Source organism: Temnothorax longispinosus, chromosome 3, assembly GCF_030848805.1.
Source record: "Temnothorax longispinosus isolate EJ_2023e chromosome 3, Tlon_JGU_v1, whole genome shotgun sequence".
Taxonomy (NCBI): domain Eukaryota; kingdom Metazoa; phylum Arthropoda; class Insecta; order Hymenoptera; family Formicidae; genus Temnothorax; species Temnothorax longispinosus.
In genome coordinates, this window is record NC_092360.1 from 11,983,242 (window position 1) to 12,008,179 (window position 24,938).

General features: G+C 39.9%; 1 protein-coding gene across 10 annotated transcripts; it reads left to right on the forward strand.

The window, feature by feature from the left end:
• Positions 1 to 912: 912 nt before the first annotated feature.
• LOC139810791 (diacylglycerol kinase theta) lies at positions 913 to 24,938 on the forward strand. Of its 10 annotated transcripts, none has more exons than XM_071774668.1 (18): positions 913 to 2,653; positions 11,990 to 12,069; positions 12,615 to 12,717; positions 12,825 to 13,045; positions 13,321 to 13,492; positions 15,587 to 15,730; positions 17,188 to 17,310; positions 17,398 to 17,532; positions 17,633 to 17,750; positions 17,936 to 18,123; positions 18,232 to 18,444; positions 18,530 to 18,664; positions 18,884 to 19,058; positions 19,166 to 19,500; positions 19,573 to 19,900; positions 19,992 to 20,151; positions 20,249 to 20,356; positions 21,615 to 24,938. In XM_071774668.1, exons 1-18 carry the CDS (start codon positions 2,518 to 2,520, stop codon positions 21,726 to 21,728), a joined length of 2,988 nt encoding a protein of 995 aa, XP_071630769.1. In that variant the 5' UTR covers positions 913 to 2,517; the 3' UTR covers positions 21,729 to 24,938. The 10 variants fall into 10 exon arrangements, with proteins under 10 accessions (XP_071630769.1, XP_071630772.1, XP_071630768.1 ...); XM_071774671.1 differs by having other exon boundaries at positions 914 to 2,653; positions 17,188 to 17,319; positions 20,999 to 24,938; XM_071774667.1 differs by having other exon boundaries at positions 914 to 2,653; positions 17,188 to 17,319.

The window sequence follows — 24,938 nt, forward strand, 5'->3', positions numbered from 1 at the left end:
CACGTTTGAATCGCACAATAGAGAAAAGGAGAAAGAGAGAGAGAGAGAGAGCGAGAGAGAGAGAAGGTGCGAGAAAGATACGGGGGCGGGAGGGAGAGAGGGAGAAAGCGCGGAGAGAGATATAACTTTATAATGTCCGTCAATGTAGGCATGTGCAGCAGACGGTTTAATGAATACAACGGACGTGACAGGGATGTGAAAATGCGTGCCACCCCCTCGTGCTTCCGTTATTGAAAAATCCCGCGCGAGAGGCGTCCGCAACTACTCCGATTCACGCGGCTCATTGTGGCCGTGTGCGTGTGCGAGGGCGAGTGTGCGATCGTGTATATCCCGTGTATACATCGCAAACACGAGAGCGTGAGAGCAAACGCGGGCGCGCGCGCGCGCGCGACGTACAATGCGACGACGGGCGTCGCGACGATAATAGGCAGCATTCATTATCGAGAGGCGACGATTAAATGGAACGCGCTGCCGCTTTCTGTTCCGCCGCCTTTTGCCGTCCTTATTCACGGCTGCTGCACGCGCGTGCGCGCTCCCAAGATCGGATCGCGCGCTCAGGAAGAGTCGGAGGAGGGCGGGAGGGAGCGGGGGGGGGGAGGGCATCCGGTACCGCGCGCGCGGGCTCGTTCGCGAGTAACGAACGCGGCCGCAAATCGCGAGCGAGATGGACGGTGGATTTCGCGAGGGAGGCGAAGAGGTAGGCGAGGGGGGAAGAAGATCTCTCGGCGCTATTGCTCGCAGAGTCGCGACTCGCGGTGGAGTCCACAATCGCATGCACACAATCGGGCGCGCGGCGGCGGATTGCGTGACACGAGGCGCGTCGCGTCGCGCGCGTGCATATGGTAGAGGAAGTCCGGCGGAGAGCCGCGTCGGCGCGCCGCGGTAAACGACGTCGACGTCGCACCGTCGCGCGTCGGCCTCCGTCGTCACTGACGTCGACGCCATCGCCGTCGTCGTACTGTTGTCGACGTCGGCTCGTCATCCCGATCCATTGTCGCGATCGCTGGATCGCCCGTGTTTGGACCGTTTGTCCGCGCGCGTTGTCGCGATCGGTCGTCGTTGCTGGTTCGCGCGTACGGTGGCGAGAGTTTTTCTTTTCCGATGGAAAAGAGAGGGTTGTTTGTCGAAGATTGATCGAAGCGATCAATCGCGCGGATCGACGTTCGATCGAATCCAAAGTTTCGGTGCGAGGATCGATAAGAGGGTGGTGATCTTATTAGATCCGCGCGTGGAGAGAGGCGAGCTCGTGCTTGTCGCGTGAGCGACGTATCGGCGCCGCGCCGTCGTCGTTGTTCGAGGCGACGTAGAGCGTCGCGAACGCTCGGTTCTCGGTTCAAGATGATATTATTGAAACACAAGTCTCGGGCGAGAGAGAGGGAGGGAGGAGAGACCGATCGGAAATAGACGGCGAGAGGTTGCATTTGCGAGGGACCGAGAAACGACGGGGAGAGATATATGCGCGCTCCACTTCCGTCGCCATCGACAGTGCTGGAGAACGAGGCCTCCGTCCCCGTTCGGAACGTTCATTTCGGACCCGCGCTCCGTTCTCCACTGCTCCGTATCTCTCGAGTCGCGGAGCATTCGCTCCCCTGCACGTGGAGTAAATCCGTCGATCGCGCGACTCGGAATCCGCGGAATTCGCGGGAAGGGAGAACGCGCTCGAACATGGGAACGATCCGTCGAGGGTAAATCGGAAAAACGGGGGTGAGAGAGAGAGAGAGACTCTCTCTCTGAGAGAGTGGAGCGCGCCCTCGAGGCTACGGGCTCGGAAGAGGGCGGTTCGCATCTCGCTCGCTCGCTCGGCTCGGCCCCCATATGACGCCCCACTTAGGCCGCTAGGGCAGCGCATCCGCCACTGGCCGGTGGCGGTGACGAAAAGGGGCTGATGTCAGTGCGGCCACACGGCGGCGTACGCTCGGATCAGCAGTGGCAGTGGCAGCAGCGGCAGCGGCAGAGGCGACTCGTCGGATGCGCGTACGCGACATCGCACGCATCGTATCGCGAGCGAGGCGAGGGCGAGGGCGAGCGAGACTCCCGGCGACGACGAGTACGAGGGCAGCGTCAGTGGCAGCAGCGACGACGACGGTGATGCACGGCGGCGGCCGCGAGATCGGAGTAGTGGCGCGCGGTGGTGGCGTGGTGGCGCGTTATTACGGCGACGACGAGGACGACGCATCTGGCGCGCGCGATCGTGGCTGCCGACGCGTCGGTCGTTCCGTGGCGCGGCTCGTGGAATAATGCGTGTTAGGCGCGACGACGACGTTACGACGAGGCGCCGTACGACTCGTACGAGACGACGACGGTACGACGGTGCGTGTGGGCCAGCGTGCGGCCAGCGACGACGCGTACTACTACTACTCCTACCATCACCGCAGCAACGCAGTTATGTACGCGTACGGTTCCGAGATCACGTAGTGTCGGGCGTGTACGTATGTTGTCATCATCGTCGCGCGGCGCGCCCTGCGTAGCTTCACGGTGAAAATCTGGCGTGAACGGTTCCGCGGTGGAACGGGGAATATGGCGTCGGTCTCGGCCGAGACTCCAGCCAGCCATGGGCACAGCTTCAGTAAGAAAACCTTTCACAAGCCGACGTACTGCCATAGCTGCACGGACATGCTCTGGGGCCTCATACAGCAGGGGTACATCTGCGAAGGTAAGATCACGCTAAAGGTTACTGTCACTGTACGTCAATCAGAAGCGTTGACAGATCGCCGAGAAAGAGGGAAGCGCTCGTTACGTTCTCCGGGAGACGAAAGAGCGCTTCCCTCTTTCCCCCCCGCGAGCGCCACGAACAATTGCAATTTACGATACGATCTATATATATTCTCATGTACGTAAATGACAAAAATGTACGGTGAGAAAAGGAAAAGGGAGAGAGAATGACGATGAGCTCCTCCAGCTCCAGATATATCCCCACGGGGAGAGAGTATACGTATCTCCCGATCTTGCCCACGCCGGAGGATGCGCACGAGCTTTCCGAGAGGAGCGAGCGTACGAAGTCGCGCCTCGAGTTAATATACTTGCGCAATCCCGGAGACTCTCCGTCTTTCCATATCTGTCTCTACGGGATTAGAGATGGGGCTTCGCGTCCCCGCGATTCGTCCGGTCGATCAGTCGCGACCCCGCGGCCTGTCGGAAGAAAAAAAACAAAAGAAAGCAAACAGTCCTCGCGCGAGGTTGTCGGGGTCTTTAAAATTTCAAGCGGGCGCTCTCGACCAGACCGCGAAGTCGATCGATAGAGTCGACCGCGCGCTCGGTAACGGGTAACGGCTCGGTAACTCTCATTCCTAGGATTCTCCCCGCGAGGTGTGGGTCGCGATTCCGACCGATCCCGATCGACCGATACCAATACCGGATGAACGGAAGGTGGTTGGGTCCGTCGGTTCAATCGGGTCAGGGTGTCGCGTTCCGAGTGCCCCCGTCGAGTCGGGCATTTTAGCGCCAGCCAGCCGCGCGCGAATCGGTGCAACAGCACGAGGGAGACGGAGAGGAACGGAGTGATCCGTCAAGAAAAACAGAGAGAGAGAGAGGCCAGAAAAAGTGGGAAGGAGAGGGGGGAGAGGGGGAGAGAGAGAAGGAAATACAGGGAGGGTGGGAGGCGACGGCATACGCAGAGGGCGCGAGCGCGAGCGCGCGCCCACCTTTTCACGAGCATTGATCGCGAGGGGTGGGGTAGTACGGCTGAAAGACCATGGATAAGGTTGCCGAAGTGGAAGGGGTTGGAAGGGGTGCGCGGGCGCTCGGTGGTGGCGGCGGCGGCGGCAAAGAGGGTTGTCTCGAGGTGGTCGGGGGGGGGAGAGGGGGAAAGCGTGAGAGCTTGCTGACGGGTAAAGAGGCGTAAAGGACCTTCGTTGTAACGCGAGCGGAACGGAGCCGTGTGCCCGTGCTCTCGCACTCTTTCAAATACGTCGGAATGTTCGATCAGGAGAGTCCGCCTCACTCCTCCAGAGCGCCACGCGCGTTTGGCAGCGGATCCCCCGATTGTTTTCGAGCTCCTTTCATCGAGAAGTAAACTCGATGGCGCGGGGACGTGTATATAGATATTGGCGCTTGGTATATGTTTAACATCTGAAAGGAAAGACGTTGTAGGCAGTAAAAACGTTCGTTAGGAACCTACGGTCATTAAACAGGTCGTTAAAGACGCAAAGCAAGCCATTAGGGAGCCACTGTAAAGATAGGCAACTTTAAGCCCGTTGGACGTGGTTCGAACAAAAAGGTTCCCGAAGTTGTCGCTGTTTTATATTCAGAAAACATTACATTGGACCATTGAAGCGAATATGTTGTTTCTATTTATGATATTGTACGTTTTTTTTTAAATTAAATTACGCGAATGAAACTTTAGATTTTTCATTATTAATCGTTTTAAAAAGTTTTTAGATGTAAACAATAAGGGTGCGAAGATATGAGATGTCAACTTTACGGTTTTGTAACACGAAAATTGATGATAACTTTTCTATTTTAATCAGGATTCTAAGAAAATCAGATTTCTGAAAAGAAACTTCTTGATTTATGAAAAGTTTTAAAATTTATTAAAAGAGAGATACCACAGTCATTTATTTCATACAATGTATTATATACTTGGAAAAGTGTGAAGTTGGCACATCTTCGGACTAAGTACTGTTTTTTGCATTCAATCGTCCGAAGTTTTTTTAAGACATATCGGGAGCTTCATAATTGTTTGGTGAGAGAACTTTATCAATTATATAGAATTCCTAGAAATGGGATGCTAACTTCACAAAGGGTGAAGATAAAGGCGTTATATTTCTAAAGCCATTGTTAAACCTTGCTACACAATGTATTGATCGCTTTACCGTCGGCTGCTTTAAATAAAGTTGTTTTTATGTCTGCAAATTATACTTAGCATTGTCAGTTTAAATTCAATCCGTGATATAAAATCCTAATAGCTGTTTACAAACTCGTTTGAGACAATCCGATTTTTCGTGCTTATTTTTTACTTGAAATTTATTATTTTTTTGAGTGTTAACTGTATTATTGCACGATATATTTATTTATATTTAACACGTATGATATTTGAGATACATCTTTGATGAAAAATGCTACTTTTTTTATTTCTCACAATCTATGATTAATACACATTAATGATCACGATAATTAGAACGGTAACAATCATCTTGTAATTAAATCGATCGGTCTTAAAGATCAATTTTTCAATATTTTGCTTTTGTAAAATAAAATTGCACAGAAATGTGCAAATAATCTAAAACCACACTATTTATAAAATTTAGATAATAAATTATTTATGGTTGCAATGCATCCATTTACAATGCTACCGTATGTAAAAAGGTTCCAGTTTTCATACGCAGAACGAGAGATAAAGGTCTCAGTTGACACATCCGTTAGCGTATACGCGTCACATATGCTTGACATCCCGATTCGCGTAACAAATCATTTGTAACAATGTTATATAACGGCAGTGAACATTAAAACCTGTGCAGTATGATATTAAAAATAAGAATAGCGCCTAACAATAACTTTATGTCGATTTAAAAACAAATTGTAATGTATATAAGGTGAAGTAATCTTTTGCTTATGACCACCTTTTTTTTTTTAAATAACGCATTACATAATAATGATAAATAAGTAATACAATTGTAATTCGAAAAAGACGTTTATCTTCCTAAATCTTCTAATCTCGATGCAACAATCGCACATACGATACGATGCGATATTAATTATTTCAGTATCTCGATTGTGTATTGGTTAATCTTCAACTATTACGTTTGGAATGTTTGGATAGCAACTACAGTAGGAATATGAATTATACATATATTTGACTTTAATAATAAGTAATATTGTGTTTCACATTAACGAATTAAAATGCTGCAATTATATTCCTCGTGAATCTTTCTTTTTAAGACACATATCCGCAGGAACTGTAAACATGCACATATATGAGATTATGTAAAAAACTTGGAAAGCAAGATTAAAGAGAGGACATATATTATACTACTCACGCGAAATAAACATTGAAAGAAATATGAATGTCTTTTAATAACTGAATAACAGTATCACGATCATGATTCTTTAAGTATATTTTGAAAATAACACATATATTGAGTTTATCACACACATTATATCTGGCATGATGAGCATCAAATAGCAGCAATTTTTATTTAGTTCATTCATTCTTGTCTTCCCAGCAATTTGTATATTTTCCACAGCATCTTGGCTCATAAATGGAGTCCTAAGTGACACATGAATTTATTTTATTATATTTATTTTATCTATATACGTAATCGTTAATCAGATACAATATCAAGCTCAAAAGATTATTAAAGCAGAAAACTAGCGTTTGAATAATTCATAATTTATTCGAAATTGAGAAAAAAAATGAAATGTCATATATTTATTATTTATATACTGAAATATATATTGAATTTACGAATAATCTTCTTGAATTATTGTGTAAACGACATTTTCTTATGAAAAATTAGAGATATTAATTTCATTTTGCGTACACTTTGTCCAAGGAAACAAAAGAGAATAGAATAAGCTGCTCGAAAAACTGATTGAATTTAGGTGTACAAAAAGTAAGTTTGCGAGAGAGATGCACTGATCATCAACTTATAATCAATCAATCTAGAAGACGATGCTACGCACTTAAGAAGCCACAATCTTAGCTAATATTGATATCATTCAGCTTCCCCCTCGCAAGATCTTCCAACAGTTTAACTGCTTGATGTTCTTCGTTAATAATGCGTATAGATATTGCGTTTACCAGATAGATTAACAGCATATTCTGTCATACGCTTTCTTATGTGTACCGTACAAGAGAGCAGCGTACCCTTTTTATTTTACTCTTTTCGGGTAATGTTTCTCTAAACAATGATAATTGATTGCGCGGCGAGTAAAAGCGTTGTTTGTAAAATCGTCCATTAAAGATATCATATGTATCGTGGCATCACAACGATATCACATATATCGAATGCATGAAAATCTAAAGTGTCGCATTACATTGCAGTTTCATCGCATCGCTTTAGATGTATGTGTTTATTCTGCGGAAATATCTCGTACGGGAGAAACGTAATATATCTGCGATACATATTAATTAACGCGCACATACATTTTCTGTCAATCGGGTTTTATATGTTCTTTCCTCTGTATAAGTAAAAGAACTGCGTATAGAAGGGAACGCAGTCGCGTAGACGATCAATATTATAATAGATAAGACTGCTATATAGGAATACAGTCGGAGACCCGATCGCCGACATTGATACAGAAAACGTTTAGATTCGAGGGACAATCGCGACGGCATTCTCTCGCGCAGCATCGAAAGCAGATTCTTCAAAAGCACGACAATCTTAGGCCAAGGCAATTTTGGTTAACTTATCACGCTGTTACTGATAATCGATTGGGATCGTTATAAATAGGACGACCACCTGCTCCGAAAGCTAATCGAGTAATAAAAGCATGCAGAGAGTCCCAAAGTGATCACCTAATACTGTATATTGAAAACCGATACCCGCCGTACTCGAGATTATTATATGATTACCGAGGAATTAATGGAATGTAAGGGGATTTCTCTTTTCTCTCTTTTTTTCCAGGAACGCACGATTTAACGCATGTGTCCGCGTTTGTGCTGTTTTTTTCAGTCTAATTTTTCAGCAATTCTCGAACTCGAGAATGTAGACGAGATCAACATCGATAGAGACTTCCGACAAGTAGATTTTTTTTCCTCTTCTCGCGCGTTCAGAGTAAAAGCTTGTTCCTAAGGAGAAAGAAAAAGGTCTCGAAATATAGCTAAGGAAACAAATAGATTCCAGATCTGGAAACTCAAACACACAGCAATCTTTCGGAGAGTCTCAGAAAAATCTTTCTAAATCACGATATATCTCGCATTTTGATTTCCTTTCTTTTCTCTATTATCTCCAAAGAATTATTTCTCATCTTATTTATTCTTTCAACACTTCAGCTTTGTCGCTCATGATTATATATTCGAGTAGCCGAATGGTGGCTTGCATTGGTTGATGAACGTTGATATAAACATAGTAAAATTCACGGTTGAGTATGCATGTATACATACATTAAAGGTCTATCAGGATAGATTTGCATAACTGCTCGCACAGCGGAATCGACCATGTCACGTGTATAACTGCAAGTGCGTCAAAGAATGCCGGAATTCGGATCAAGATTTAAAACGTTGCAAATGCCTGGAACAGATTTTAGGAAGTCTGAAGTTACAGGACCCTGACAGAAGTAAAGGCTTGAACACAATATAAAGGTACGGGCAATAGGAACAGGGAATAAGCCAGGCGACAGAAATAACTCCATTTCAACTTATAATAAAACTGAAAAACTGTGATTAATCAGATACAGGCAATAGAGAACAAAAATCCAATGCATCGAAAATTCTGTTTCTATATTCCATTGCCTATTTTATATTCCACAATGCGTTGATATATACACAGTTTTTGGTAAGTTAGTAGTAACGCATCTTTTCGCGCCAGTTTACAACGACGCGACGGTGCTAATCGGCGCATCACAGTAAGAGTCGTAAGTAAATCTCAGTCAGGGATAAATTTAAGCGAGCTTCCCTGTAGGGCAAGGATTGTCTCAAATCACTAAGTTGAATTTCATTACTAAGCTGCATTGAAAAGGCCGATCGATTTGGGACATCATTTGTAAATGTCATCGTTTTTACCTTCTCTCTCCCTTTTTAACTTCTCTCTGATCTATGCGCGTTGATTCTTGAAATAAATGACAACAGTTACGTTAAGGCTCAGTCACAATGAGAAAAATAAGGAATAAGATAAAGGAATAAGGAATAAAGGAATGTCGCATCTCACTTTAGTACACGTACATTAAAGTGAGATTCAACATGCCTTATTCCTTATTCCTTTATATTATTCCTTATTTTTCTCATTGTGACTGAGCCCTTACACCAGTATTATTACCTTTGCTCTTTACTTGTATCACGCTACATTTTAATAATGCCGTTATTGTTTCGTCTGTGATTGCCTGCAAACACCTATTCTATTTTGTTGATTACTAAATAAAGTTACAGTTAATTTATACAATTCAGTTCTTGATTTATGAAATTCACTGAAATTCAGTTCCAACTTATTGTTAGTGATTTGAGACAAGCTGCATTGAAAGGGCTGATCGATTTAAAAACCGCATATGATATATTAAGTTGTTCTAAAAGTTTTTTTTTTTTTTTTTTTTTTACTAGAAATTAATGCAAAATTTTTAATTTATAGAAATGGATTGAAGTATATGTGGACCATTCTACTCTACCACCTCTACCACCTTCCTTTATCTGTCATAAAAGCCTCATGTTATTTTTAAAAAATGTTTTTAGTTTTTAATTTACTGAAAAAATACTGATCGAGATAAATGTTAATGTCATTTAAAGAGCCACATTTTTTATGACAAAATAATTTTTTAAAGAAAGGTGCAAGTAGTAGTCAAAATGGGCGAAGTGTAAGGAGTATAAGGAGGATGAAATAGAACATCCCAAAATCAAACGCTAGCAGCTTGTTGGGAACGGCCAAAGAGAATCAAATCTCTCTTCTGGTTCTTCATCTTTCAGAACGCACAAAAAGAGATCGAGACACTTTTTTGAACGAACAAACGTAACTGTTGGAAAGTTAAAAGGTAGACGAACATCAAAATATCAATAAAGAGCCGACCGAGAAATATCAATAAAGACCGACCGAGCTACATGTCTGCTCTCCCGTTGCTAACAAAGTCGGACGCATAAAACAGGAAATGAACTTTGGGGCAACCTAATACATTGTATGAGGATTTAAAATTGGCCCAGAAGCATTTAATCGTAATTAAGATTTACTTACGAGTTGGTCTTGCCGTCATGCGTCGTCTGGCGCAAAAAGATGTGCTACTGCGTCTTGTGGTGGCATAGGCCGGCACAGTAAAAATTAGGAAAAATTTGGGGAGTTGTAAAAAGTTTTAAATTAATAGGGGCATGAACTTTTTGTTATGTGCGTTTACTTGTTATGTATGTTGACTACATTTAACGATATATCCTTGTATAAAACAATTAGATTTTATGATGCATATTAATATCACTGTGTTCATTTCAATTCTGTTCTGCAAAAGAATTATACAATACTTCATTAATTTAGCCTCAACAGGAGTAATCTAAAATCAGTATAATAAATTTTTTTTATTCATTAGGGTCATAATTATTGGTTCATGAAGAGGATTTTGAAAAAAAAAATAATAATTTGGAAAATAGGAGTTACGTAAAATCAAATTTAATTTCTTTACTGAAAAATTCGAGGTTGTAAAATAAATAAGTAAAAAAATGGTTATGAAATTTGCGAAATTTGCCTCCGTGAACCGATACAGACAATTATGATAAACATTTGTGTCAAATATGAAGTTAATCGAATAAGCTGTTCTCGTGATTACAGTTTAAAAAAATGCAATTCTAATAAATGGGCACAGTGATGTTAATACTCACTCTAAAGTCTAGTTTTCTATACCAAGATACTGTTAAATATACTTAATAGATATACGTAACAAAAAATTTTTACTCCTATTAATTTACAACTTTCCAAACTTTTTCTAATTTTTACTTCTATTAAAGTACTGTCACCCCTTAAGCTTTGCAAAATCTCTGAACAGACCTTAAATATTGTAAATGCCTGAAACATATCTTAATCATTGCAAATATCTGCAATAGACCTTTGCAAATTCCTGAAACAAATCTTAACCATTGCAAAATCCCGGAATAGACTTTAAACGTTGCAAATGCCTACTGGAATAGACCTTAATCATGATAAATGTCCGGAATGGATCTTAAACGTTGCAAATTTCTCAAACGGATCTTAAACATTGCAAATGCCTGGAACGGATTTTAAATGTTGCCTGGAACGTTCGTTAAACGTGAACGTTCCTCGAGTTCTAGCGCGTCGTATATCTTTTACGATTCGCTAACGGAAGACACCGTTGAAAAGACACGAGCAAAAGAGGCACAAGTAAACGGACGCGGATCCTCTTTTTCTACGGCGATGACGAGTACCTCTTCTTTTCGATTTGAGCTGCCCACTCGGCGAGTTAAAGTTAACTCGGCATTCGTGGAACGACGGTCGATCGTCGATGGCGGCTGATGGCGCCTTCTTAACGAAGCGGATGCACAGTACTATTTCGGGCCGCACCTGCGCGCCGATGCGACAAATTTCCCACATCTTGCCTGATTAGCGTCGGCAAGAGCAGCGCGATAGAAGGCGCGATCATTACCGCTCGCGCGCGCGACAGGGGAACGTGCGACACCCGTCACCTTGTATCGGAGTGGATGACGGATACGCGGATGACGCTGTCTCCGACTCCGTCACCTCGGCCGACCCTGAAATATATCAATTCACCGGAGAAATTGCCGAAGCGATTCTTCACTTTCAGCGCGCGACTCGACTCCGGGGGCCACTCCGCCGGAATAACACGGCGCTCACGATATTGACCCTAAAATTTGCAATCGATAATATTAACAGACTCGTAGTATCAACTTCACTGAATCTATGTTATATTTTAGAAGCGCGTGTGTTATCTTCAGTTAGTATTAACTTCACGGGATCTATGTTATATTTTAGAAGCGCGTGTTATCTTCTTCTAGAAAACATTTAGGAGAACAAAGAGAACGCCGCAAGGCGTTAACAGGCCTGATGATTTTTTAAACAAGTATATGTATATAAATTTTTTTTTTAGTTTCTGCAGAAGTTTGGTAGACCGCCGCTCACATATTTGCCGTTCGGTAGAGGCGTTAAATAACGCCAGCCGCGTATGATTCTCGATGTTTTTTACTTACACCGCGAAAGGTCAGAAGATCTTGTTATAAATTACAACATGAGCGGCTCGTATTGATTTATGCTAAAGTGTACACCGGCTTAGCCGGTAACGCTCTTCGATTTAACGCAATTAATCTCGCGCGAATTTTCCACCTTCTTCCCTTTTCCCGCGAATTTCCAAAAAGTTCTCTCTTTCTCATTTTTTCTTCCTCTCGTTGCAGTGTGTAACTTCGTGGTGCACGACCGCTGTCTCAAGGCCGTCGTCTCTCCCTGCTCCAGCATCGCGGCAAGCCTGATTAAGGTAAGACAACGGGAGAAGATCCGTCTCCACGCCGCGCGAGGATTATAACCGCCTGTGCATAAATATAACGCCTATACTTAGAATATAGGAAAGCAACCTTCCCAGGTACATCGTAAAATAAACTGAACGTTGCGATAAAATAATTTACGTGGATTATAGTTGAGAGAAAAGAGACTGAACGGGAACGTCGAGAAGTTACTCGCTTGTTGCCGCGCGTTTACGTGTCCGAACTTCTTGATGGGACCCTCCCTTGGGACCCTTCACTATTAAATATTAAAGGATGTTTCGACCAATACCTTTGAGTTAAACAACATGTTGTTACTATTAACTACTATGCGTGTCAAAATTTATTATTTTAACACCGTTAGTTTTTAGTTAGATTAACATTATTTTAATTAAATTAGCGACATATTGGAGTAGGAGCGGTGGCGACCTGTAGGAATGGTTAAAAATGATTGAAATTGAGTGTAACTTGACGCTATGAATTTAACAGTGTTAATACAAGATGTAAGATTAACAGCGTTTCTTTATTGTATGTGTTGCAGAACCCGGTTGCACACTGTTGGTCCGAACAAGTACATCGCAAAAGGAAATTCTGCAACGTCTGTCGGAAACGATTGGATGATAATCTATGCATACACTGTGAAAGTAAGCCTTCTATCCATAGATAACAGATATACGAGATATCTCGATATAGGGCGTTTAGCATATTTGGGTTTCTGCGAAATGTTAATCGCGCTCTACGTTTCCCGTAGTATGCGAGTACTTCGTGCACGTAGAATGCCAAGACTTCGCGGTGGCAGACTGCAGGGAGAATGTCACATACATACCTGGGAAGGATCTGTCAGCAGTGAGGCACACTCATCATTGGCGGGAAGGCAATCTTCCGAGCAGCTCGAAATGTGCCGTATGCAAGAAGAGTTGTTTTACTGCCGAGTGCCTTGCCGGGTTTCGTTGCGAGTGGTGTGGCATGACGGTAAAAGAAAGATTCATTATTATCGCCGTTAGATTGCCTTTAACTTTTTTTTTGGGCGATTATTTATTCTGTTCCGTCAGCGAAATTAGAATTAGAATTAAATATTATGTTGCATTGCTGATACTTATGTTAGTCATTTCAAGTCAAATGTGATACATAATGCTCTTACGAATAGAGAAAGAAAGCATATATTTCGTTAGCACAATTAAAGCTTCCCTTCCCCTCGTCTCCTCGTTAAAATAGTGTTTAATGACAAATTTGATTTCGTCTCTCAGTCGCACGCGTATTGTTACAAGAATATTCCCCAAGAATGCACCTTTGGTAACTTGGAACCAATATACCTGCCGCCACATGCAGTTAGTATTCCGCGTACCCAAGTTCCCATGGAAGCCATCATTGGAGTAGAAGTGCGTCGTAAAGAAGTGCTGGCGCGTGAGTATTCTTTCCGTAAGTGTCTGCCGTGTTAATTACAATGTGCGTGTTAACAGGTAATTAGAATAATAGAATGAGGAATTGCGCTTTGTCACGTGCCGCAAAGCACTTCAATATTTTTTTAATCAATCCCGCCGGGAATAAAATTTGAATGTTAAAGCAATTCTCTTATAACGGAAAAAGAAGAGTGAGATTAAGGCGAGATACAGAGATTTTAATAAAATTGAATAATTTAGCTATTTAGAGATGTCAACGCTGTAAATTAAACTGTATCTGTAATCGATAAAACACATGCCCGCGTTGATAATTACTAATGCACATGGTTATCTATAAATATATAGCATAACTATATAATTTTGTGTGTATATGTAATCGCGGTAGACATAATCACTTTTGGATTACGAGATCCTACGTGTCTCTAAACAAGTGATATCGATATATTAAGCTCAGATAACAAATAATGGCAAAAATATGACGTTGAGAGTTTTTGCTTGAGCTGCTCCGTTTATATAATTGGACATTGTATAAATTATCGCGTTTTCCATTGTGTGCACTGTGAATTTCATTGTTGATTAGCGCTTTATGAAGTTTTTTCAATCCATCATTCAGCATTTCCGTATTACCTATTGACACAATTAATTATTTTCACACTGTCTCTCATATACCTATGTATGAGATTTTCTATTTTTACTATGCATAGCACATGTACATGTATGCAAATATGCACTGATGATTGGTAGCAAAAGATATCGTATACTATGTAAAGTTTGAAAAAAAAAGAATGTATAATATATCTTAAAAAGTATTCCTTATACATTAGTAGAGAGGTACTTGTAAAAAATATAAGTAATTTTTTGGAACATAAACTTTTTGCATGATATTATTTTAGCATTCACTCACGCGTGTATAAAACCGTCGGTTTTGTAAACATATACATGTTCTTCCTTCTTTTCAGAGCATGCAACGTTGACTTTCTTCGATATGAATCGAGAAAGACCCTATCTATATTTTAAAAGATTATTATTGCCTTAAATTTTCATTGTTCCGTTGTATCATAAATTGATTGAAAAACTACGTCTATGTCGAATATTATCGGTAGTCAGATTTTTGTAGTCAATTTGATATTTTTAATATGTCATATAAAATATATATATGTATCTATATATTTGCTACTTGCAGTTTCTTACACTCTCAGCTTTCCATACATTTCTGCAATACGATTTTTTTTAAAAAAAGTTATTAAATTATAAACATTGATTTGTTTTATAGAGAGAAAGGGAATTGAGTTAATAATGTGAAAAAATATTACGAGATATTTTTATGGTTTACAGCAATAATCTTTACATAGCAAATGTGTGCTAGATGCAGGGATTAGAAATGAATTTATGAATTATAGAAAGTGTGACTGCTGTATAATCATCATAATACATTCATGATTCAATCATTTATCATCAAATATGCCACCTGAGAATTTGTCGTGAGTCTCGTATCGTCAATTGCGACAGTAGGTGAAGATTTCCAAAATGTTTGTTTCTTATCGTGCCAGGGGTTTAGGATCATGACGAACGCACTATGTGAAAATTAAACTATACAAATAAAATTTTTTGTGATTTATAATCACACAAACCTTCTTAAGCAACGTTAAAAGCTACGTCTGTTATATATATTTTAATTACATATTTTGTTTACAATATATTTGTAAACTATGGCTTTTGTGGCTGGTTGCTCTTATTATAATTGCTACTTTTAATGTGCTTTTAAATAGGCATAATATATTTTAATAGATACAGCACCTATTTCATAGAGCTTCGTAATTAGATAGTATAATTAGAATTGGCGTTTACAAACTAAAAGCTGAAAGTAATAACATTTTATTTTTATAATCATAAGCCTTAGGTGTGTCATTAATTGTTCGATGTCAAAGAAAACAAGTCTTTGTATATAATTAAGCAAACTTACAATTAACGGACAGAGAAAAAAAGAAAGAGAGGGAGAGTAAACACAAGTCACAATAGAGTATTACGAAATACTTAAACAGAGATAAAATTTATAGATTTGAAATTGTGATAACCGTTAAAATATTCGGTCTATCTTTGCTTCTATGTGAAGATAACATCGGAGAGCAATTCGATTTCGCTGAGAGTGAACAAAACGGGGCTGCAGGCCGCCTAGCCGAAGCTTTGAGGCGTCTTTCGCTAGTTTTGCCACGTAGCTGCCATGGAAATTGTCATGCTTCCCCTCCTTATGTTCGAGGTATCTAGAATATTATCATCGTCAGACATTCATCTGTGTGAATGTACTCAATTCTAAGATGTACTTATCGTACACGAGACTGAGAGTAACTTGAAATACGCTGTAGTGATCGTTATTGTTATTATCTCTACATGTAACTACTTATTCGACATTTGCAGCTAGAATTGAGAAAGCGCTGTATTAAAAGACAATCATATTTATTTATATATATATATTTTTTTTATTTTGCATAACAGCGATGCGAATATTTAGCTTGCTTCTGTCATACTTTTCGACATTACCGAGTGACACTTTTTACTGCCACATTAATATGTGTGTACATAAACACAAATACAAACACACTTCATATATAAACGCAATAAGAAAAATAAAATATAACACTCGAATCACATTTACTACGTCTATATTTAAGTCATTATGCAGAGAAATAAATACATTTTATTAAAGTACAGTTGAGCTAATTTTCTGATGGACAATTTTTCATAAAATTATTTTTCTCTCTTATATTAATTTCTTTGACTCAAACAAATGTGAATATTAGCAAAGTGATACTATTCACGTGAAATTAATTTAAAAAATAGGAAACGATGATATATTTTTCAAAATAGATTTGTTTAAATTGCATTATCTATAATATTTGTAATAAACTGTCACACGACATGCATTTACATAAATATCATAGTGCACCAACCTTTTTTTTTATAGATGTTATTTTGTTACTGTTTACGTTTTAGCATGTATGTATGTCTCGCTTCAGTGCATGCACTGTCATTCAGCCCACTGGATGCTATGAGATTCCATGACGCTTATCACTCTACTATGCAGTGAAATGAAGTTCAAGAATACTACTGACTAATTCTTCCTATCGTGTCTGTGTTCTACAAACCCATCGTAAATAATCGATGGTAAGAGATGTAATTTATTCTTGAATGATAAACAGAGTCGTTACAACGCTCTTTGTGTTTATAAAATGTTCTGAAATTTATTTATTATATATTTTCCTTGGAGTACTTTCCTAAAGTATCTGTTTCATGCAAATCTTTCTCGAATATTTGTATATAATGGTGGTTATATACGCCACTGCTTCCACAATTAATTTCCACAATTAATAGAAAATTAATAAATTATAAATAAATTATATGGTAATTTAATGATAAAAGTGTTGCTTACAATATAATGTTTTAAGTTGCATTAAATTTTATTGCTTTATGATATAAAATATTTTATAACGCTTTTCAAGAGAGACACCATTAATGTTATCTGAGTAAAAAAAATGAAACGTTTTCTCAATTTGAATGCGGAAGAAGATGTATTATACATACATATACAGATATTTTATGTTTCATTTAGGTATTTATTGTATTCCATATTAATAATATTCTATTACATTTAGGTATTTTTGTATTCTATTAATAATATTCTAACTTTCGAAGTGTGATCTTTCTTTGTGTTAATAGCGCGGAGCATATCAGAAGAATTTGGTAGCGATCCAAGGTATCGTGACAATGGAGAACCGACACAGGGTGCAGCGCATGGCCGTGATCCGCGTTCTCCTAAAGAGAAAGAAGACAAAGAAAGAGGTGACGAAGGTATTTCAATATAACTTCCGAATAATAGTTTCCAGATTTTCTCTATTTTAATCTGTGACTTTGATATTATTCTCATAGAGATGATTAAGGTGTACGATGGCAACAATTCCTTGAGGCGGAGAATATTTCGGGTAATTTCGGTACCTAGGCAGGCTACGATAGAGCAGTTTCTCACATCGGCACTGCGTGCATTTCACATCACGAAAGATCCTAGTATGTGCATACGGACCATTTTATTTAACATAATAAATATGGATCTTGTTCGATAAATTGACTAATTGAACTAATAAACTCTTTTTTCGGGAAAATTCAGGCAACTTTTACTTAACTGACCTGTATGCCGAGGAGGAAACTGAGTTATGTGACTCAACGCCTGTTTTAAATTTAAATCGCAAAGAAGGCAAACGTCCGGCTGTGTTCTTGCGATTTAGGTGAGTTTACACTACACTTATCTAATACGAGAAAATATGTAGAATATTTTATTTTTGTACAATTTTTAATATAACAAAATGCGGTGAAAGACGAATAATATATTAGAAGTTGTACGATATCTGTATTAAAAGTAAATAAAAAAAAAAAAATTTCTTCATACAACGTAATTACAATATGATTTCAGAGATAACGACAGCGGAGAAGTACGAGTTTATCCCGGCAGATTGCAGGTATCAGAGTCATTCTGTATAGTACCTGTCACCGAAGCAACAACCGTCGTAGACTTAATAAACGAGGCACTGGAAAAGTTTGGCTTACAAAATTTTAACTGTGATGACTTTAGGTGCAGTGAAATTCTTTTAGACCGTGGTGGTACGTTTCGAGTTTTTGTTCAACTTGACGTTTGCAATTTAATCGAATATTCTTTAAAATTCCGTTTTGTGCGTCGCACGAAAAATATAAAAGTTTTATTTCTATTAGTAACGGAAAGAGTTTGTTCCTGGGATGAAAGACCCTGGGATATCGTTAAAAAGCTGGGAAAAGATTCTATTAGACAAATGGAACTGATGCGGTTTTATCTACAACTAAAGCAAGATCCCCATGGACCTAATTTGGCTTTATTCGTGGGCAACCTACCACAAAATCTTTCTGAAAGAAGTTACGAAAACATGTTAACAGAATTTTTAGGAAAAGGTTGGTGATTTAATGAAAAAATTAACTATTATTTACAGAATTATAAAAATATCTATTTATATATATAATTCTTTGGATTTTGTAGAAAATAGGTTTTCATCAATTGGCCCAATTTATTACGAATATGGTTCAGTGGTTATCATATATGAAGATCAGGATACAGCGGTTAGAGCACTATACACGTTGCGAGAGACAAAATGTGAAGACAAACTTCTTTTAGGTATTTTTATTATGTATATATATATATATATATATATATATATTTTTTTTTTAAATATATTTTTATGTATCTGAGACGCGAGAAAGTATAATATCGATCAATATCAAAATAGATATTCATTGATATGGTACCAGTTACTTGCATGCTTTTTTTATTTAGCTTTTTAGTTGTAATAAGATATATATTGAAATATTCTCTCATCTTTTCTTTTTTTACAAGTAATGATTTTACCGAGTATCGAGCCAAGTATGATACCAACGGACGTTCAACCACTGCTCGTGTTTGTAAATGTAAAATCTGGTGGTTGCCAAGGACTCCAGCTAATTACTAGTTTTCGTAAACTATTAAATCCTTATCAAGTGTTCGATCTTGATAATGGCGGACCCCTCCCCGGGTAAGTAGATCATAATGCTTTAAATAATATCATATTTATTACAGTCCGAAGCACATATGATATAATTTTACGCAAGTTAGTAAGTAAGTGCTTTCTTTGTGTTGCAGACTTTACGTTTTCCGTCACATAAAGGACTACAAAATATTAGTTTGTGGTGGTGATGGAACGATAGGTTGGGTATTACAATGTTTAGATAATGTTGGTCAGGATAGCCAATGTTCTTCTCCCGCTTGCGCTATTGTACCTTTGGGAACGGGAAACGACCTTGCTCGCGTACTATGTTGGGGTTCAGGCTACACGGGTGACGAAGATCCACTAAACTTGTTGCGAGACGTTATCGATGCGGAAGAAATAATATTGGATAGGTGGACCGTAGTTTTTCATCCAGATGAGAAGGAAACAACTCAAGTAGTTTGTAACGCTGCAGGTAAGAGAGGCGCAGGTAATAAGTTTCTTAATAACTCCGCAAACCAGTAATTTAAATAGGAGAATTCTAATGGCGAAAATGTTACAGCCTCTCAGCAAGTAGCATCGCGCCATTTGCATATTACAGGCTCTGGTACAACTAGCGAAGACAATACGCAAATATACGTAATGAATAATTATTTTGGCATTGGCATCGATGCAGATTTGTGTCTGGACTTTCATAACGCGAGAGAGGAAAATCCTAACAAGTTCAAAAGCAGATTACGAAATAAAGGCGTGTATGTAACGATGGGTTTGCGTAAAATGGTCAGGCGTAAACCGTGCAAAGATTTACATAAAGAAATTCGATTAGAAGTAGACGGCAAATTGGTCGAGTTACCACAAGTGGAAGGAATAATAATTCTGAACATTTTAAGGTAACTGTAGACTATAGAGAATGCATGTCGTTTAAAAATAGGAAGGATGTTTTATACGCTATTTTCAACGGTGCTTTTCTTTCTCGTCTAGTTGGGGTTCTGGTGCTAATCCTTGGGGACCAGATACCAAAGAAGATCAATTTTATACACCAAATCATTGGGATGGCATGTTGGAAGTTGTCGGGGTCACAGGCGTTATGCATCTTGGACAAATACAGTCGGGTTTACGTACGGCTATGAGGATAGCGCAGGTAAATTATAAAATTAATCAATAATACAAATGCTCCCTGTCTTTCCTTCCTGATGCGACATATATAAATTTATTCGTCATTGCATTTCGGTCGATAGGGCGGGCACATAAAAATTCACTTAAACTCAGACATACCTGTACAAGTAGACGGTGAACCGTGGGTTCAGAGTCCGGGAGACATCGTGGTCTTGAAATCAGCACTCAAGGTAATACTTTGACGTAAGAGCTCTTACAAAACTCCCCCATAATTCCACAAAAATAACGGACAGAATCGTAACGTACAATATATCATTTACCACACACGATAACGTGATATCTCGATATTAGTGCAGTGATATATTTCTATTCAAATATGTCATTGGACTCGTGAAAATGTCAACAAATTAATAAACGGCGATACGCGAGTCAGGCGCGGTACGTGGTGCGCAAGGAAAGAAATTAGTAGTTAATTAAGTTGGAATATATGTATATGTACATTATATACATTGTAATTCGTTACTTCTGTAACTATTAATTTCTTTACTTGCGCACCACGTACCGCGCCTGACTCGTATCGCCGTTTATTAATTTGTTGATATATATTTCTATGTTCTTGAAACGTAATAAACTAGATTCCTTTGCTGTTCGAGTTTAAGTAGAATAATGGGGCGTACATTCTTGTGGCACGTAAAAAACTTCTTAACAGGCGCATTTCTATTTATTAGTTTGTAGCACTTTTTTCGTTCCATATTACAATACTCTACGTATTCACCATAAAAGCGTAACCTGATTGCTGATACCTATCAGCGCATGCTTTCCTCCCCTAATTGCACTCTACTAATATCTCCTTGTTCCTTTGTTCACTTCAGGCTACCATGTTGAAGAAAAGTAAGATCAAGCGTCGCAATACCGAACCGTCGATTCTACCTGCTAATGGGGAGGGGGGCAAGAGCACGGACGAGTAATCCAACTATACCACAACTTACAACTGCTCGATCGTTTAAACGTATCTCGTAAGATGCGCCGACATCACAGCCTAGACTCCTCGACGCGCATAAGCGGAACGCACGCGCGAGAGGGGAGTCTCGGGGTGATAAACGTGCCGTCTAAAAACGATTCCATCTATACGGAAAGAAAAAAAGGAAAGGAAACTTCCCCCGATCCCTCTGTTGATGCATGTTAAAACCGATATCAACTTCCGTGATACCTTTCTCGATGCCTCGATATCCAATGCAGCTAGCTCGAGCTTGTAATGTGTGGATTAGACGCATTATATTATCGGATAGTAGTGTTAGCTTTACAAAACGTTTTCTTCTCTACCTTCTTTTTCCACCGTATATAAGTTAACCATGAGTTTGTAATTTCCATTTTTTTTCTATTTCTACTTCTACTTTTATACACTACTTCTACTTTGTCAGCGGTATTGACTGACAATTTTTATATCGATTGCTCCTTTGTGCGCTCCCTGATCCTGTCCCTTCCTAGGCTACGATGCTGAAGAAGACTAAGGGTAAAATGAAGCGGCGTAACACGGAATCCAGCATGCAGTTGGCGCTTCAGGCTGCACCATCGAGCGATCCGGACGAAGACATCTTCTGAGTGAACAAACATTATGTGAAAGTGATCGAACACGTTGACGCGGTAGACGCAGGGCACGTAGCCACGTTATAGAGAACTTGATCGACTAGCGTACGTAACAAAAAAAACAAAATCGGCCTCGAAATCGTCCGACGGCGTTCGCGCTGTACGAACTTAACATAAGTACTTACAACTTACAACGCGAAGAAAAAAAAAACACTCGTGGAAGCAGGAGGGGACGGATAGATAAGGTTTTCAGATACACGGACACACATATAATACAGCATAAAGATCCATTATCGACTCAATGATTCTTAATGTTTGTTCTTACATTAATAGAAAATGAAACTAGATCTCATTTTTAAATGTTAAATAATTCTAGCACCATACGTAGCTCTTATCGATCGATATTTTTTTAGTAAAATTATAATAGATTTTAACACAGTAACACACGTTACCACACATACACGTACATTAACCAGCAGTAACGAAAGGAAAAGTTGGACACGCTTACGCGTGCTTACGACTACGTTGTTTTCCATTTACGTTCCAAGCTTGGTAATCGGGGACGAGGAAGGAGATCGTAGTGCATATTACGTTTCGTATGGTATTCTACCGATCTATTGCAGTATTACGATACGAAACGTGTGTATCGCATGATATAGAAACACAGACCGTCAGTTGTTAATAATATATTATATATATATATATACATATATATATATATAAAGAATATTTATGATTAAATATTAATATATTTACATAATATTGTATTAGTATTACGGTATTAAGTTGTGATAATTGTTATGTATGTCTGACTGCTGGGCAGTCTGGAATTCGCTGAGAACCAGTGGCAGTCAGTTTTTTTCTAGGATACGGTTAAGAAGAAGGTAAAAAAAAAAGAAGAAAATTAATGTAAACTTTCGTAAACGATAAGACCGCATTGCGGGCTAAGCGCTTTGCCGATCCGTCTCCGCGGCGAGGAATGTAATGGCGCGATCCCATGGTACACGGAACGTATGTGTAATGCGGAATTGTGACGGAACGAAGTCCGTCCGCGGACATTCCGCTGCCGAAATGTGTTTTCTTAATGTCCCATGAAGCGGAACTCGCGGAAGCGCAATTGGCGCATGTCTCTCAGTCACAAGATTCCTTCCCACAGATTCCTTCATTATGTATATCTATCGGAACAGTGTATATATATATTATTGACACGCACACATTCTGCGCTTTCGCGTTTTCCTCTACATGGAACAATTGGAAAATACATTTTAGCGGAGCGCAATTGGCGGAATATCTGCGAAATACAAACTTATGCGAATCCGAATCACACACATCATGAATTCCATTCACCCGTCAATGGTGAAACTGTCAACAATTGCTAACGTTTAACAATATAAATTCTGAAAAATTGTTTGTCATTTGCGGGTTATTGTATATAAATTGAAACAAAGTTGGTGTGTGCTTAAAAAGCATGAATTGCGCCGTAAAAAATTGTAAAGTTATGCTCATTATATATAATCGTGAAAAGAAATAAAAATAAAAAATAACGAAACTATTGGATGCGATCTATATATTTAGCATGGAAAAAAGTTTATTATAAGGGGCAAGTGAGAATCTTGTGAAGAAAATGCTGGCCCCGAAGATAGGGAAATATATGCAGATTATAATTTTAGAATGGCACCTCAATTATTTGAAGCATTTATTAACATTGGTCGAACTAGTCATGGTTAAACATGATTGTATACGTTGTTCGCGAACCTATTTCACTTTGCATTCGGCTCCAGATTGTAATTCCGTACAATCATCGCGGATAAAATATAAACTTGTGGATATAGAAATCGGCGAAACGTACGTAAAAAAAAAACGGTCGAACTAATTACGAGCGTTCCGTATCATGGGATCGCGCCAAAAGCGAACGAAAGGAATCGCGTTACACAAAATGTCAAGAGAGTCGGATTGGCAATGTACTGACACCACCTCACTGGCTCTGACAGGCTCCTGTAAACGACGAAAGCTCGGTGATGCCGCACACATTCCACTGTAACACGAAGCGGCGGAAAGGGGTGGAAATGCGAAGAGATATATGTATATTTATAAACCATGCCAAAAAAGGAAAGACGAGGGAGAGACGGAGGGCAATTGGGGCGTTCGTGACGGGCGACGAACCACGGGGACAGATCTGTTCTTCTTCTTCGAGAGATGCTTTAAACAAACGGACTGTTTTCTCGAGCTTCCAAGGTCCTCGATCCTTGGTGTACCGGCGCGCACGAGTCATCGAGTGCTATCATTGATCACCGAGCGATCGCCGAGACGAGTAACGACAAAAAAAAAAAGAGAAAATACCTTTTACCTGATGTCGCTCTCGGACACACACGGACGCACATACGTTCACGTTGGATCTTCGCTGGCATCGGTGCGATTTGGAGGAAGAGCAAAGAAAAAGAAAGAGAGAAAAGTGAAAAAGACAAGACAACTTCGGTGCCAAAACAATTGTACATAATATATTATAAAAGTAGGGACTATACATATAAGACGGATTCGCCAGTTAATCGCGATGGCATTTAATGCGCCGGACGTGAGAGAAAGTAGTGCGGGGGGGTGGGAGCGGGAGGGGGCGGGGGTTCTTAACGTTAAGAGTATTCTTCGGGAAAAAAGGGGTGGGGGGAGGGAAAAGGGGACTCTTTTGAATTACGTACACATTGCGTTGTTTCGTGTAAACGTTTAACAAAACAAGACAAACAAATAAAAAATGAAAAAGCGGGGGGAAACAGCGCGTACCTTTGATACGTGGGAGAGGTGACCGTGGGAGGACCGATAGGACTTTCTTAGTACGCTTTTAGTACGCGCTGTGTGAAACTTAGTTAATTATCTAACTAGACCTCTCTTGTGGCTGTCTTCGATTATGAAAAATGACTATAAAAAAAAAGAAAAAAAAGAAAAGATGAAACTTAAATCCACTGGCAACCAAATTTGAGCGGAGGCCATCATGCCCGGATGATTGAACGGGCCTCCGGGTGTCACAACCTGCCAATGATGTAAATCGCGGCTCGATTATTCGCGTTATATCCGGTGTAGCGACGTGGATAATCACATCGGCGGCAGATTGGAGAAAAAATAAAACATTTGTTAATTTGACCAAACTATAGTATATTTGCTGTTGCTATAAAAAATAGAGAAACAATAAGCTATGAACAATCTACGTATAATAAATCAATGTATGTGCTACAA

Excerpts from the sequence above, each read along its gene's own strand:
- LOC139810791 (XM_071774667.1), top strand. The coding sequence starts at position 2,518 with ATGGCGTCGGTCTCGGCCGAGACTCCAGCCAGCCATGGGCACAGCTTC. Across the intron at positions 2,654-11,989 it reads GCAGGGGTACATCTGCGAAG|TGTGTAACTTCGTGGTGCAC; the intron begins GTAAGATCACGC and ends CTCTCGTTGCAG. Across the intron at positions 12,718-12,824 it reads TCTATGCATACACTGTGAAA|TATGCGAGTACTTCGTGCAC; the intron begins GTAAGCCTTCTA and ends CGTTTCCCGTAG.